Source organism: Astatotilapia calliptera, chromosome 18 (genome assembly GCF_964374335.1).
Source record: "Astatotilapia calliptera chromosome 18, fAstCal68.1, whole genome shotgun sequence".
NCBI classification, from domain to species: Eukaryota; Metazoa; Chordata; class Actinopteri; order Cichliformes; family Cichlidae; genus Astatotilapia; species Astatotilapia calliptera.
This window is the reverse complement of record NC_137439.1, coordinates 24,261,648-24,277,910: the sequence shown is the minus strand read 5'-3', so window position 1 is coordinate 24,277,910 and position 16,263 is coordinate 24,261,648. Positions and strand designations below refer to the sequence as shown.

At 40.2% G+C, this 16,263-nt stretch overlaps 2 protein-coding genes across 2 annotated transcripts; both read right to left on the bottom strand.

Moving 5' to 3' along the window:
* Positions 1-12: 12 nt before the first annotated feature.
* On the bottom strand, positions 13-2,918 carry rps15 (ribosomal protein S15). The gene is made up of 4 exons (XM_026149640.2): positions 2,454-2,918; positions 1,970-2,055; positions 1,318-1,552; positions 13-173 (listed from the first exon to the last, which is right to left on the bottom strand). Exons 1-4 carry the CDS (start codon positions 2,454-2,456, stop codon positions 60-62), a joined length of 438 nt encoding a protein of 145 aa, XP_026005425.2. The 5' UTR covers positions 2,457-2,918; the 3' UTR covers positions 13-59.
* A 2,541-nt stretch (positions 2,919-5,459) lies between these two features.
* Positions 5,460-12,039, bottom strand: cnn2 (calponin 2). The gene is made up of 7 exons (XM_026150571.2): positions 11,821-12,039; positions 9,153-9,274; positions 8,952-9,018; positions 8,491-8,628; positions 8,273-8,389; positions 7,463-7,609; positions 5,460-6,884 (listed from the first exon to the last, which is right to left on the bottom strand). The coding sequence occupies exons 1-7, from the start codon at positions 11,875-11,877 to the stop codon at positions 6,579-6,581; spliced, it is 954 nt and encodes a 317-aa protein (XP_026006356.1). The 5' UTR covers positions 11,878-12,039; the 3' UTR covers positions 5,460-6,578.
* Positions 12,040-16,263: the final 4,224 nt, after the last annotated feature.

Below are 16,263 nucleotides of genomic sequence, written 5' to 3'. Positions count from 1 at the left end.
AACACAATCATGTTGTGTGGAGCACCCAATTTTTTATTTATACAAATAATACAGCCATTCTACTTCAGAGGGATGAAACGAGAAGAGTGTGTGGCTCCAATACCAGGGCGACCGTGCTTCACTGGCTTGTAGGTGATGGAGAACTCTCCCAAGTAGTGACCACACATCTCAGGCTGTAGAGAGGGGACAAACAACATGTTAAGTACGGAGCAATAGAATTTTATGTGACAGAGATCAGAACAAATTTACTGACGTTTAAACAAAACGGCTTCTCCTCAACAGCTTGAGCAAAGTGTAATTTGATGTGTACAAACAGGGTTGTGGATTTGAAAAATACAATACAGTAGGAATTCTTTTATACAGGATATGCAAGATTTACTAACGTAATGTATGATTCAAACTACTTTTGGCTGTCACCTTCTTTAAAAGGTGGATGCCCTTCCTGACAACCCCAAAGAGATGTGGGCCTACTCCCTGGATCAACACAGGAACCTTTGCTTGTCAGTGTAAACCTGTACACTTTGGAAACACAAAATAACACACTGACTTGGTCACTACCAAAATAGGGAAGCTTGGAGGCATGCAGGATCTGTGCACATTGAAGCTGGCATACTTAAGGGGTTTTACAACACCTGATTATTATGCATCATCCTGCATTCATAATCAATCACAATGGGTGATTTGGCTCATAGCATATTTTACTGTCAACTTAAAAATTGATGTAATTTTTTTTTTTAAATTTAACTGGACAATATGGCAGGTTTAAAATTATGTCCAATACTGCAGTAGATTATGCATCACAGTGTACTCAATGTAAAGCGGTGACTTCAGGAAAACTAGTTTATAGGAAATACATTCTTGGAAAACTGATAAAGACCCCTTAGATTTTTTTTAACCAACTAAGACGTCCCATATTTTCTTTCAATTTAGTGTATCTGTATTTTCCCAGTGTACTAATTATCAGTCATGTTGAATCACTTTGACAACCATGGTCAGATGTAGCTACAGTTCCACATTATATTTTAGTTACATTTGATAAAAACGCTCCGTGAGCCACTTGAGCTGAAAGTCTATTTTTAGAGGGCAATGAGTGAAAACTGAATGAGTTTGTAAATGGGCAAAAGGTCAATTTATTGGTCAGTTATACCTGCTGGACCAATGCACACTTTTGTTTGGGGCCTTTGTTTTTCCCCCAAAATAAATGATAATGGCCTATATGATCCATTTTATTGGATGGGTGCGCTGATTTAGTTCAATGGCAGAAATAAAGCCACCCCAGCTTTTCAAACTGTGCCAATTACCAGACTGACATCTCACCTTGATTTCAACCTGGTTGAAAGTCTTGCCATTGTACACTCCAACCATAGACCCAACCATCTCAGGCAGGATGATCATGTCCCTCAGGTGGGTCTTCACCACCTCTGGTTTCTCCATGGGAGGAGCCTCCTTCTTTGCCTTGCGCAGGCGCTTAAGGAGAGTCTGCTGCTTGCGACGCAGGCCACGGTTCAGCCTCCTCCTCTGGCGGGCGCAGTACAGCTGCATCAGCTGCTCACTAGAGGCAGGACACAGAGGAAAACAATTTAAATCAAGTTTCACGCCTCCAATTCCCAGATGCAAGTAAGAGAAGAAATCACGTGTCCATACACAAACTATTCAATGCTGTCAGACACATAAAGGTTAAAAAAAAAAAAAAATGGCTGCCAATATTAGACAAGTAAATTCTAGTTTCAGTGTCCAGTCTCAAGCCTCTTTATTCAGTTTTGACCTGCAAGCATCAGAGTTGAATAAATCATCTTAAAAATTGGACAATTTTATTTGATTTTCAGTGAGTCAGTATTATCACTTAAACCCCTCTGTGAGTGTCTTACTGTGACAACAAATTACGTTATGTCAGGATGTGCAGTAGTAGTACAGTAACTCTAGTTGACTGAATGACATCACCAGTGACCGTATCAGTTGTATCACTTACTAGGACATGTCCAGAAGCTGGTCCAGGTCCACACCTCTGTATGTGAACTTCCTGAAGGTACGCTTCTTCTTGATCTCGGTATCCGCCTGGAAGAAACGGGATCACCCCGGTGAGTACGTAGCTTAGCATTTTACACTGATGCTTCAGAATTTAACAGGCGTCACTCATTTTCACCATTAAACGTCTACAGGTCGGTTTAATAACCCATGCACAACCAACTACAGTAATATTATAATGATTATTTTATTTCAGCTACTGCTACGAGTAACGCTCTACCACCGGGTTAGCTTAGCCATAGCTCCGGCTAGTACGGAGGCTGTAAACACAGTTTAATCTTTCATTTGGAGCAACGATTTTCTACTGGATGGTAATAAAAACTGTGGAACTACTCGATGACACAGTCAGCTGTTCAAATCAGCAACTTTAGAGCCCCGATGCATACAGATTGTAGTCTGACTAGCTGCGAGACGGAACAAACACCTACCATCTTGCCTGATGTTCCGGGGGAAAAGAACGGCCAGAAGTCTCGCAAGGCCAGATATCGCGCGATTTCTGGCAAACATCCGGTGATGTTTTCCGGGCGTTGATCTCCTCTGTGAACAGCAGGTGGCGCAGCTGCAGAGTTACTGCAGTTTGTGTCCAGTGTCAGATTTCAACCAACGTGTCCTGTTTTCATTACTGTCTGTGTTACCACAGATATGGCAGGGTTAGTTCTGCTTTTTAGGAGGAGAGAAGAGTTACACAAACAAAAACATTACAGGAAAGTAGTGAGCAGACAGATCTTCGCAGAAAGGCAGTAAAAGTGTTCCGAAATTCTTTAAGTCGGATGAAGTATTTTCAGTTCATGCAGTGTCCCAATTGGCCTCAAATCTTATGAGACCATTTCATTTAAATAACTAAAACTCCTCACGTTTATCTCATGACTACATAGGTCTAGGTCGGAAACCCCGGGACTAAACATACACAGTTGCAGTCAGTAGTTTAAACACACTGGGGGTTATGGGCATGAATATCATGGTAATTTGTGGCTTTTAAGAGTCAAGAGTCCAAGATCATCAGTTCAAATAAATTTACATCAGTACACGTTATTCAGATGTATCACCACTTTGCCAAGGTCTGGAAGAGGACCCAAATTATCACCCTCAGATGAGAGAAAATTGGTTGGGATGATCAGGAACAACCCGCAAACTACAATAAACAACCAATTTGTTGTATCTTCAAGTGTCCTTTTTGGCTTGCCTGGTTTCACCTTGTGTATACAAGTGCTTCAACTTGACTTTGTATCAACAGCTAGACAGTTAACACTTGGACACAGCTGGGTCATCCAACATAACAATGATCCCAAGAACATATTAAAACTGGTTTTCAAATGGCTAAAGCAGACCAACATTCAGCTTCTAGAATTCACCTCCCCAAAGCCCCGGGCCTTGATCCTATTGAAAATTGAATGATCAAATATTCAGTCAGAATTATTTGTTGATGTCAATTTCTGACCATACGTGTACAGTTTCTAACTGTCCAGGTTTATATAAAACTAGTTAACAGACTACGGATATATAGCAATATGTAACTTATTTTATTTGTTATACTGGGACTTGGTTACTTATTGCAATGTTATTCATGACCCTTCCCATCTTATATTACGTCATCTCTGCCTGGTTTGTTCTATCTTCAATTGTCCTTTTTAGCTTGCCTGGATTTACCTGTGACGGATGTATACATTGTTTCTTGGTTACACATAAATGCTATGGCACAAATTCAAAATATGTGTCAGTCTAAATAACACGCCCAAGTTCACACCCTGTATGGATTTCATAGTGAATAAGTATTGAAAAATTATAGCACCAAATCAATTGTGGTTTTATTGTTTTATTCTGTTTTTATTTTTATTTTAAATATATATAGATAGATAGATAGAGAGAGAGAGAGAGAGAGATGGGAGTGTTTTGTTCACAGTTACATCTTTATGAACAATCTATTATCTCGAACATAGCCCAGAATCTATCTAGCCAAATTTAATGAAGCTTGGTGAGAGTGTTTTCAGAGGAAGACACCGCTCAATTTTGTACAGATCACTTTCCTTAAAACTGTGAAATAGTACACGGGCTTTGGCAGACATCTACGACCTCTGAATGTCTTTCTAGTTAGACAACTACTGAAAGGGCAAACCACACTGATTGTTGAACTCAGCCTTCATTTGGAGCTCTGCTGCACTGCTGACAAAACAAACACTTGCCAGAGCATTTGAAACCCAAACTTACAGCTGTTAATATGACAGTAGGTGTCTCACAGTTTTCCATGACACATGCACACAGACACACACACACCTACAAGGTCAATATAAAATCAGTTATGCTTTTGCAGATAGTAAATTTGTAAAGCCAAATTCAAACAGCATTTAAATACACGTTTCATTTGACTGAACTGACACCAGCACGCACTCACTGGACAATTCATATGCTACACCAATATGGACATTTTAGCCCTTATTGACATGATGCCAGATTGAGATCTGGTTACTGTGGAGGTCATCTGAGTACAGAAAACTCATTGTCATGTTCACAAAACCAGTTTGAGGTGATTTATGCTTTATGACATAGTCCATTATCCTGCTGAAAGCAGCTGTTAGAATTTTAAAAGGGATGGGCATGGTCGGCTACAATATTCATGTACATTGTGGTGTCGCCCTGTGCTGTCTTTTGCTCCTGTAGCCCATCTGCTTCAAGCTTTGACAGGTTCTGCATTAAGAGATGCTCTTCTGTATACTTTGGTTAATGAGTGGTTAATTAGAGTCACTGTTTCCTTCTTATTCAAAGCATTCTTTGAACTCTGACATCACAAAGGCCCAGAGGACCAGTTTGTGGTGTTGGATTTTTTATTTTATTTTATTTTTTTAATTTCAGGTTTATTTTTCAGAGTGTATTTTTACATTTATCAGTTTCAGTGTTTTAATCTTTTGAATTGTTATTGTATGAAGGGCATATGCCAGAGGCAAGATTTTGAAGAATCAGTGTAGGTGTTTTAATAAAGACATGACTCAGTCGTGTAAATATCCAAAGTCTAAATAAAGATCAGGTAAGTTGTAATAAAATTAATTAACAAATACTAAGGATGCTTCTTCTGTATTTGTTTTCCACGTTCACAAAATAACATATCCATTTAAATTTCATTTTCACATCAAGTTTTATTTAACAATAACCTTGCAAAGAAAAAGTGCTGCACACTGGTTATTTTCTCTTTCAGACCCAGAGATGGTTGTGTGGGAAAATCCCTGCAGATCAGCAGTTTCTAAAATACTCCGATCAGCCTGTCTGGCACCACCAACCATACCACAATGAAAGTTGCTACCATGCGATTGGCCGATTAGATATTTGGATAAATGAGCCATTATACATAGAGCGGCCGTCGAGTCTGTCTTAATTCACACACACACACACACACACACACACACACACACACCAAAAAAAAAAAAAAAAAAAAAGCAGCATAGTCCAATACCAAATTTTATTCAATGTCAAGGTACAAAACAGCCTCCATTCAAAAAAAAATAAAATCACAAACATGTATAAATAATAATCTTACATGATCAAATATATGATTGGTTTGCATATCAACCAATATCTAATGAGCCACTGAAACATTGTTCACTGAAAGACAAAGAAGAATCCAGTATTCTTGATTGGAATGTTCAAAACTTCACTTGAGTATCATTTTATCCACTCCTCCACTGTCCAAAGAAAACAAGCCTCTCTCCAGTCAGATTGGTTATGCAAACAAAGGAAATATTTCCTCTGTTAAAAGAGTGAAATAAAGAAGTGAGAGAAATAGCAGAATTTAAAGAAGACTGGTTTGTTCTAACAAATCCATTTTGTTCCCTCATCTGCCAGAATAACCAAAACGGACGATTACCGCATGTCAATACTGAAAGGATGAAGAAGATACTGAAGTAACAACTAACACGAAATAAGTTTACATTCTCATTCACAGGATTTTTTTTTTCCTTTTAAAACACAGATGATACAGCTATTACAGGAACATAAGCACTGGTGATTTCATGGAAAGATGCATTTTCTCATAACCATTTATTGTTAACACACACACACAAAAAAAAAAAAAAAAAAAAAAAAAAAGGAAAGAAAAAAAATCCCTAAGGTTTCACTTTTAGTTTATGTTGCCCTTAAAGAAAATCTTGGGATCCCTCAATGAAACTAATGTGTTAGCAAAGCCACAGGAGGACAAAAAAAAAAAAAAAAAAAAAAAAAAAAAAAACCCCAACAAAAAAAAGTAAACCAAAACAAAACTTTGGCACATGGACAGAAATCCCTGGGATATCTAGCCAAGCCAAGTGATTGGCTTTTGTGGTCACTTCAAATATATAAAGAAATTACAGAAATACAGCTCATGATGATATGTGTAGATGGTTTTGTACAAACAGGGGTAAGAAGACATTTTCGTACAATACTAAGAGGATACGGCCTACAAAAAAAAGGAAGAAAAAAAAAAAAAGTGCAACATCCTAATGATATAAAAGATAAACCACCTTTCTGTCTCGCAGAACTTGCCAGCCTTACACAATCACGCTTTTCCTTCCTCAGCTCCCTCCAATCTTTTAATAATCTGTTCCATCATCTTGGTACACCTGCTCCTCTTCCTGGTAGCCTTGGTAGCCCTCGTCTTGGTAATCTGGGATGTAGTCACGGGCGACACCAGCTCCATTTTCATCACCTGGAATCTCAGTGGCTTTGGGACAGTACTTGGCATCGTAGATCTGCCGTCCCAAGCCAAAGTTCTGCCCGCTCTGGTTAGCCCCGTCTCTGTATCCCATCTGTAGAGACATGGTGCTGTTGTCACACTTCTCTGTGCCCAGCTTCTGGTCGTAAATGGCACGCCTCGTTCCTGGAGCCGTCATCCCAGCCTGAAGTGGAGACAGGAAAAGGAAAACTGTCAGATTTTGTGGAATTCTCCCCAGCATCCCCCCCCTTCCTCTCCTCCTGCTTGGCAAACACGAGACTGGCCCCAGACATTTGGCCACTGGGTTAAAGAATACATGTCATTCATCTAGAAAAGATCAGCAACACAGAGGATCTGTTGGGGAAATCAAATGCTACCCGGCAACCATTTATTTCCACTAACAGCAGCTCCCATGGTTTCAACAAACACAGAGCCATAATGTCATTAATGTACTCACTGTAACAAAATGACCATTTTTATAAACTGAGAATATACGTTGATGTCAAGCTATCCTTAATCTAGTATTCTGCTGATGTGTTCAAATTGTTTCCTTAGTCTGTGTTGTAATTTGTTATGGCAAAAATATAACAAAAGACTTTGCTCAGACAGAGACTGAGCTTTGCCTTTTAGATAATACAGGAGTTTACAGCTTTCTACAAGACCAAACATGACCGTAGTTTACAGCAGGCAAAGAACGCCAAGGACAAGCCATAACCAGTGTCCCGAAGCTTATTTCTGCTGCAGTCCTTTAAGAATGCATACCTGACTCGCCCCTTTGTTTGTACCCATCTGCAGACTGATGGTGGTGTTGTCCATGGGGGCCTGGACTGGAGCCTTGGGATCATATAAATGTCTCCTGGTGCCATATGCACTCATACCTGCCTGACTGGCACACTTATTGGTCCCCATCTGAAAAATAGAACAATCACTTGTTGTATATAAATGATCAACAGTCATACAAGATCAATAAAGAGTTTTGGTGTAAACTGTTGCACAACATCACTGCATTTCTCACATTTTATTGTTTTGAGCAAGTGTGGGACTGTTGATACTGGTGCAACACTAACCAAACGTGTTTTAAAAAGTTTTGACTAAGCTGTTCCTCATATTTGCACCGCTCTCAAATTACAGTCGAGGCATTTCTTCATTGCTTGAGAAGTGCTTGTGTTTACTTGATACCCTTCCAGGTAATGGAGGGGGAAGGAAAGAAAAGTAGAGAGGTTTGAAGCATCAGTGACAATGTGCAGCTCTCGCACAGAAGAACGCTACTCAACATGAGATCATCATGACAAAGCCTTCTTTCACAACAGTTTCGCCACTTGCAGCAGTGAGTTCAGCTTTGCGAGCACGTAGCCCACCTGTCAAAACGCAGCCAGAATGATCAGATCATTTAAAAAAAATAAAAATAAAAATTCTTATTTCTAATTTTTTGATCTTTATATTTCAGAAGAAAAAAAAGAAAAAAAAAAGAATCAAGTTTAGTCCCTTGTCTGCATTTCCTTTAAAGCCCTGGCCCCGAGTTCCACTCTGCGAGCATCAGTCCTGTGATATTACTGACACTGAAAACTGTACCTGTAGGCCAATGACACACTGTCCAGCCTTCATCTTCTCATCGTCAAACATCCTCTGCTGCTTGTCCGCATACTTCACGCCAATGTCAACCCGCGACTGGCAGCCCTTGGTCTTGGCCTGAGAGAAAAGGCGGTGTAGAAGAGTTCTCATTAAACTGCGATCATTCCCCACAAAAAACTACCACTACCGTTTGTGATGCGACGTTTTTAGAGACTCACCATGCTGGCGAGGGCGAGCAGAGTCGTCTGGACCTGCGTCATGTTGCCATTCTCAAACAGATCATTGGCCTCGAAGATATCATGGGGCTTCAAGCCGTACACTGTGAGAGCTTTGATGAAGTTTGTCAGGTTCTCCAGCTAAAGCCGCACCAAAGTAAACAAGAGCGACAGGTTTTAAGCTGAAGCCGGGCGATTATTTCTCTGCCTGCATCCTCTCATTAACAAGTTGCAGTCAAATATTTTTATAAGCACTAACTATTAAGAAACCAGTTTCAGATAAAAGCAGAAGCAACACTGCTAATGTCCAAGTATAGCCATGAGTGTGATTCAGTGCACTGACATCCTCAGCACAATGCAGGGAAGAGGCAAGTCTAACTGCTTGCTGCACTTCTAGCGTCAATGAAGTGCTCCTGCTCACAAGTCTGCCGCGCCCTCAATTAGCTAAAATAAGACAAACTCACCTGGTGCCAGTTCAGTGCTGACTGGTTGATCTTTCTCACAGAGCCTGGCTGCAGCCTGTTAATAAGTCTGCAAAGTAGAGAAAGAACGGGGAAGAAAGAAAGAAAGAAAGTGAGCTTTCCAGATCTGTGTGCATATTAAAAACAGATGATCGAGGCCCTGGTGGTTTAGCGTGACAGAACTTTGATGTAGGCTCTGCTTACTCGCACAGGAGGACTCCGTTTTTCAGGCCTTTCTGGAAGTCGGGGCCGATGGAACTGCCGGTGATGTCTTCGATCCAGATCCTGAGCTCCTCTTCCTTCTGAGGGTCGTACTTCTGTGCAATCTAGTTGGTAACAAAGGTCAGAGGTCACATGTGTGTTCTGCAACCAAGTGGGTGGCTCTTTTGAAGAACAGTAGATGCAGTCACACCAGCTTCTTTTGTCAGCAGTGGAATAGCTCGCCCTGTCCTCAATGACCTCCCACTTCAACACTCTTAAGATATAAGAATTCTATTTTTCTCCAGCTGCTGATAACTGAGCCGCGCAAACACCAAGGACCGAGGTGATGATAACCAAAACACACACCACGAAGATTTCAGTTTTAGTTGTTGTTCGTTTTAAAAGGTTTATTGTGACTGCATGAGGCCAGGCTTCATGGTCATCCCCACATTTTCACTTTGACCGACTCCTACAGACAGAGTTGGTCAGATTTCATTCTCATAAATGGTGACTCCACTGTGACCCGACACACACATACACACCCCCCCACAGAAACACACACGGATATCCTGTTTGGTAAACTGTAACAAAGTCACCGGAGGCACAGGAAAGGAGCTGCTGTAGAAAGAACAGGGCGCGTCAGTTTTTAAGGGGCTTAACGTGGTCTGCTGACGGCGTCACAGTTGAGGCGTTACTCTGATTTAAAAGCTTTACCGACGGATGCAGAGCATGAGAAAGAGGCCATTCAGGAGGAGAATCGGGGTCACGTAAACAAACAGCAGTTTCATGAGCTGAATCTGAAAGGCGGACAAATGGAGAAAAGTGACCTAAGAGTTAAACAGGTCAGCTTTTCTCCTCCTCCAGTGAAAGAGAAGAAGAAGAAGGAAAAAAAAAAAAAAAAAAAAGTTCTGCGTGCAAACTCACAACCAGCCAACAATTTTTCCTTGTCCCCGAAGGCAATGGGAAACTAAACCGCAAAAGTAACCTACTATTTACATAGAAGCAGGCCGCACACAGCTCACAGCTGGCTGCGCTCTTCAGGAATGCCTGTCTTCTAATTAAATGCCCTTCATCCAGTTATCCGCATATTAAAAGACAACACTGGCCGTTTTAATTGCCCGCAAGGAATCCGACACAGATGTAATTTCCAGCGACAAGCTGAACGCGAGGAATTCAGCCCGCAGTGCTGGGATAAAGGGAGCTGAATGAAGCGAGAAGGGCGCCGGATTGTGTCTGTGTGCCGAGCCGATGAATGGATGTGCACTGAGATGAATAAATAAATAAAACAGTTATTGCAGTGTATCAGTGAGTTTGGGGATTACTCTTACAAGCAAAGACTGTCTGTGTTTATCAGTTTGTAAGGGGGGGGGGGGGGGTAGGTGGAATTTAAAAGCCTTCAATGCCTCACATTTTAAGGGTGAGCTACGTCACTGACGGCAGGAAATACCACTCTCTTTAGTAGACCCCCCCCCCCCTCTCTCTCTCTCCTCCTTCAAGGACGCCTGTGGTAATGGACAGAGGAAATCTGCATGCTTTCTTTAAGTCAGCCACATGTTGTTCTGTGGAGATCTGGGGAGGGGATACGACCCTCTCTTTCTCCCTCGCCCCACACAAGGGAACATCCAAAGAATGCAGAAGGGGAGGGTGATGAGGTGGAGGTAAGTTAAAGTGCCCTTATATGCGGGTGTCAAGAGAATGAACAGAAGGCTAAGGACAGATCAGCTGTAACACTTGTGTGAGAAAAAAAAAAAGCAGTCTGCTTCCCAATAACAACGAAATGGACAGTAAGTCACATTCAAAGTACTTTAAAAAAAAAAAAAAAAAAAAAGGGGGAAAGTTGGCGAAAAGTGATGTGCCAACGTGATCGGGCTTGTCACCTCTGAGGTTTTAACTCGATGCGGCTGTGACCAAATAAACAAGCTGCTTTCCTCACGAAGGTCCCAATCAATAAAGTTACACATTACCCAGAACTTGCGGGGGGGTGTCAGTCGACACCTTGATTTTTCACAGAGTGAGTGGCTGAGGAGGAGAGAGGCTTTGTCCCTGCACTGATCTGGCACGGTGTGGAGAGCAAAGTTAAAGCACGAAGAGCAGCGCTACACCTTACCGCATGAGGGGAAGTGGGGAAACTATTCTTGCAGAAACCACGAGAACACAGAAGCAATGAGAACAGTGGCATCCAATCCGAGGGCTAACAGGTCAATTACATTATCTACTAATGCGGGTCACAACGCAGGGCAGAGAGCTGCACGGGCGGCGGAAAATGCTGGAAACGGGGGTAACTTTTTTTTTTTTTTTTGGCCACAACGACATGCTTGTTTGCCAAGACGGACAACGCCCATGGTGCGATTTTAAGTTAAGTCTCCTGCACGAGCAGAGGGACTAAGGAGGTCCAAGGTGTCTAACTAGACCACAACTTATTTCTTTGCAAACTATTCACACTCGACCAGAGTTTAATTATTCATTTTCCGACTTATATATGTATAAAATATAGTTTTAAATCTTTTTATTCAAACTCCCTTTTTACCCCCGCTGATTACCTTTTAACCTGAGCGCCATATTAAAATGGAGGCCAGGTGATTCTCGCGTTAAGAGAGAAGCGCAATGAAGAAGGCGAGAAAAGTTCAATGCGACTTAACTTTATATGGGAGAGAAAAGTATGGCCACCTACCTTGTTTTTCACTTCTGCGGATAACCCATAAGCCGGACCTTTGTTAAAGGAAGACATTTTCAAAGTGTTGAGATTTTTCCTTTGAGAGTGGCAAACAATAATAAAAGAAAGAGACTCCGACTTGAAGATAAAAACTGCGCTAAAATATCTTCGAGTTTGTCTTCCAATGAAACCTCGGACTGAACTAAATACTTCCTTTCTCTTTTACGGGCGCCAATTAGAGCGCTCCCACGGTTTCTGTCAAAGAGTCTTGATTCACGAATCAAGATAGTTCACCCCTGAACGGTCCGTCCCGGAAATGACCCTCCGAAGTTTCTAGGTGTTTTTTGTTTGTTTTGTTTTTTAATTGCAAACTAGCTGAAAAGAGTGATTATTGAATATTTAGCACAATTTCATACAGGTGAAGAAGGAGATCAGTTTCATGTGCTCTTGGTTACGTAATACAGTCGTATTTTTTGTTTATCTTGTTTTTATTTTATGTGTTTTGTTGTTTGTATCTGCATCTGTCTGGGTTAGCCGGTGTTGTGCCAAAAAGTGATTGTCTGCCAAAAACTGATTTCCGGTATTTGCCAAAAAGCGATTGCTCATATTTAAAGTGCTATAAGTAACTTGTTGGGCTATAATATGTTAAACATATGTCAAATGCATCCCTTATGGATGACATAAAGTCATCTTGAGCCACAAACAACATTCGTGTAGCAAGATACAAGCCGCAATCAGTTTTTGGCAGCGACTTTTATATAACCTTTATTTATGCAGTAAAAAAAATCTCATTAACATTAAAAATTTATTTTGTAAGAGTAAGTTGCCCAACAGGACAGCAGAAATGGCAGCAAATATTACAATAGTTCTGTAAAAATATTTTAAGTGGGGATAAAGGACCGGATTGGTTATAATGTAAGTACAAGTTGTAAAGATACTTAAAAAACAGATAATGTTTTAATTCTTTATGTAACCCCTTTGTATCCCCTGTTCACCGAAGTCTATTTACGAACATACGTAAAGATATTACACATAAAAAATACACAGAAACACTGGAAATCAGTTTTTGGCAGACAATCACTTTTTGGCACAAGAAAGACTTTTAGGATTTTAGCATTTTGTGTGTATTTGCACTGGAGAATATAATTCACTGAAAGCATGAACCAGGTAACTAAATACATTAAATATGGGAGGTTAACTTTGGATTTCCAGTTTCATTTCGTTGTTCTTATCTTGCAAAGTGGCTTTACATATTTTAGTCTAGCTCAGATTCTCTAAACACGATCAGGTTTCAGTTTCATTTTTCATTAGCTGTGCTGTTAGTTTTAGTTTCTATCATGGCTGCTGTTTTCACATGTGATATTTGGAATAAATATAATAATAAAACCCTTTACTCAAAGTCAGGTACATGTCCAAATCTCAGTAAACATATGCACCAAATACTCTTCAAGCTGGTTATGCCAACAAATTTGGCCAGGCTGACAAAGATTGAAACTGAAGATATTTCCTGTATACTTTTTTTAAACTTTAGTTTTGCGAGTTTACAGCATTGTTTCAGTTCACTTTTTATTTATTTTACTGTATCTCATACCCGAAAAACACCACCTTCTTCTTTTTTTCCCCTGAAACCAGTGCAGTCTTTTTTTTTTTTTAAATCTTGGTCACCTTGTATGCATATCAGATTTTTTTTCTATGTAAATAGACATTTTATAAGCATGTATCCTACACTTAGAAACTGTTATGTGGCTGTTATAATTATTGTATTTATTATAAATTTGTATTTTTTTAAGTTTCTTGTAATGCTCTTAAGATAAACAATCCTTATAACAGAAACATCTATCGATTTTGTTACACTCATCCAGTTGAAGGTCGTGGGGACTGAAGTCTGTCATGACTGTCGTGGGGTGAGAGGCAGGGTACAACCGGAACAGGACACTGATATGTGGCATGGGTTGAAGCTAGAGTACCCAAAGAAAACCCACAAAGAAAAGGAAGCTCCACACAAAAAGGCCTCAGACTGTATTTGAACGCAGGATCATCTTGCTATGACGTGACAGTGCCAACTGCATGAAAGCTTTCAACTGATATGTAAAAACGACCCATTAGATAAAGAGCACATATATAAATAATTAAGCAATGCCTGTCATGAGTTTAAATGTATTTTAGGCCTCCATTCAAAACGCACTACTGCACTACTCAGTAAAAAAATATTTAAGCAACAAAGCGAGAGAGGGGACTTCTCTTGATAGTCCTGTATACTCTTCGTTCCACGCTTCGTTAATCGATCCTAAGCTCCACCTTTCCACTGCTCTTCCTTAGGTCGCGATTTATATCAAAAACTCCTTATATGGAAGGAAACTTCCCAAATTCCTGAATAGTGGGAGTGAACCTCTGGTCCCACCCTGCATACCAGACGTGGAGAGAGGACGAGACAAATTGTCGCACTTTTTTGAGTCACGGTCAGGGGGGAGAAAAAAGTTATTTGGGAATGAGCTACTGGGCTGACGTAATGTCGGTGGTGTGAGGTTTTCAGATAACAAAACTTCTCCTGGCATGTCAGCATGTGTGAAAGTCCAGGATGCTATGTAAGACGTATCTAAGACAATGTATTAGTGGCGCATAATATGATTTAAGCTGGCAGTCAGCTGGACAGGTCAGGGGGTTCTTTCTTTATCTTATTTCGACAAAAATATGTACAATAGGCTGCTTTATGACAGTGGTACATCAGATTAGTATGACTCCATGAGACACCGACGGTTCCTCCCGACATGGACACATGCTGGAGCCCATCAGTGTTACTACCTGCACTCATCGGATACATCTTTCTTTCTTCTTCAGCTGATGTCTTTGACATCCCCTTGAAAAGTTTGTCCAACATATACTGTATTAAATATTGTAAAAGTATGGGGGTTTTGACTGTTGTTGTTGTTTTTTTAAGTTTTGAAATCTGTCCCACTGACTGGGGACAATCCCACTGACGTTATTCTCCATCTTTCCCGACTATCCATCCAGTATCAAACTACTTCCTTTCAGCAAGTGGGAAGGAAAAACTCCCTTTTAACAGGAAGAAAGCTCCAGCAGAACAAGGCTCAAGTTCAAGTTCAAGTTCAACTTTATTGTCACTTCAACCATATACAGTTTAAAAATACACAGTGAGGCGAAACAACGTTCCTCCAGGAACCAAGGTGCTACAAGACAAGTTAGTGCAAAAAAAAAATAAAATAATAATAATAATAATATATAATATATCTAGTAATAATATTGTGCAAAAGAGCAGAGAGGGGCAGCCAACTGCTGCAACGGTGAGGGCAGGGAGACAGGACAAATGACACACTGTGGAAGAGAGCATTGATTTATGAGTATGAATATGCGACCCAGGGACCCAAATTAATCCACCAAAGCTTTACTCTTGTAAAAACTGCAGTTAAATAATTAATACCTGAAATATTTCAATAATATGCACCACTGCTGGTGGATTATAAAAGAAAGTTTCATTCCTAAAAACTCCTTTCCACTAGGATCCATAAATATTAACGTGCTTGCAATGACAGTAGACTGAATGTGGAAAAAACAGAGATATTGTTGAAAGTACAAATATTTTTAAGATGTGCCTCCTAATAATTTGTGCTGTAAACAGATGTTTGATTCATTTTTAGAACGCATATTCGATCGAAGATGAAGATCTATAAGTTATAAAGTCATAAAGGTTTTCATTGAAATTGTGTCGTATGTAGCCTGTGAACTACAATGACAGATTAAATACTTTGGAATTTTTTTAACATTCGAATCCAAGTGAGAACCATCCAATCCTCAGTTGGTCACTTGGATCATTTATTTAGATGTTTGATGAGACACGTTTCTTTCAGTCCATTATATTTTATATAGTTCCCATTTTCAGAGGCTCAAACGTAATTGGACGTTTGACTGAAAACTTTCAGGCCAGGCCTTTTTTTTCTCGTCATTTCACAGCAAATTGAACAGATAAAAGATCTGGAGTTGATTTCAAGTGTTGATCTTTCATTTTGCACGCCTGAAAAACCCAACAAACCAGTCAGAGATAGCAGAGACTTTAGGAGTGGCCAAATAAACAGTCCTTAAAAAGAAGGAATTCATTGTCAGAAAGACCCCAGGAGACATCTAAAGTGCATGATAAGATAATTATTTCCATGGTTAAAAAAAACCCCACTACAACATTTAGACACGTGAAAACACTCTCGAGGAAGTAGGTGTGTCATTGTCCAAGTAATGTGAATGCACAGGGTGCAAACGCCTGGTTACACTCAAGAACAGGGAGGACTTTTCCCCAAAAAAAGCCTTCACCGTTGTTTGGATTCACCTTTTATTATGGATGAAGTTTGGAGAAAGAAAGAACAGCCCATGATCCAAAGTACACCATGTGTTAAACACGGTGGAGGCAGGGTTAGCGCACGGGCAAATATGTGTGCCAATGGAAGTGGGTTA

What these genes read in the sequence shown, in the direction of transcription:
- rps15 (XM_026149640.2), bottom strand. An exon ending in CAGCTTCTGGACATGTCCTA is followed by an intron (nt 1,553 to 1,969) that starts GTAAGTGATACA and finishes TCCTGCCTCTAG; the next exon opens with TGAGCAGCTGATGCAGCTGT. An exon ending in TCAACCAGGTTGAAATCAAG is followed by an intron (nt 174 to 1,317) that starts GTGAGATGTCAG and finishes CCCTCTCTACAG; the next exon opens with CCTGAGATGTGTGGTCACTA.
- cnn2 (XM_026150571.2), bottom strand. Translation starts at nt 11,877, where the DNA reads ATGTCTTCCTTTAACAAAGGTCCGGCTTATGGGTTATCCGCAGAAGTG. An exon ending in TGCTCGCCCTCGCCAGCATG is followed by an intron (nt 8,390 to 8,490) that starts GTGAGTCTCTAA and finishes CTTTTCTCTCAG; the next exon opens with GCCAAGACCAAGGGCTGCCA. An exon ending in CAAACAAAGGGGCGAGTCAG is followed by an intron (nt 6,885 to 7,462) that starts GTATGCATTCTT and finishes TCTCCACTTCAG; the next exon opens with GCTGGGATGACGGCTCCAGG.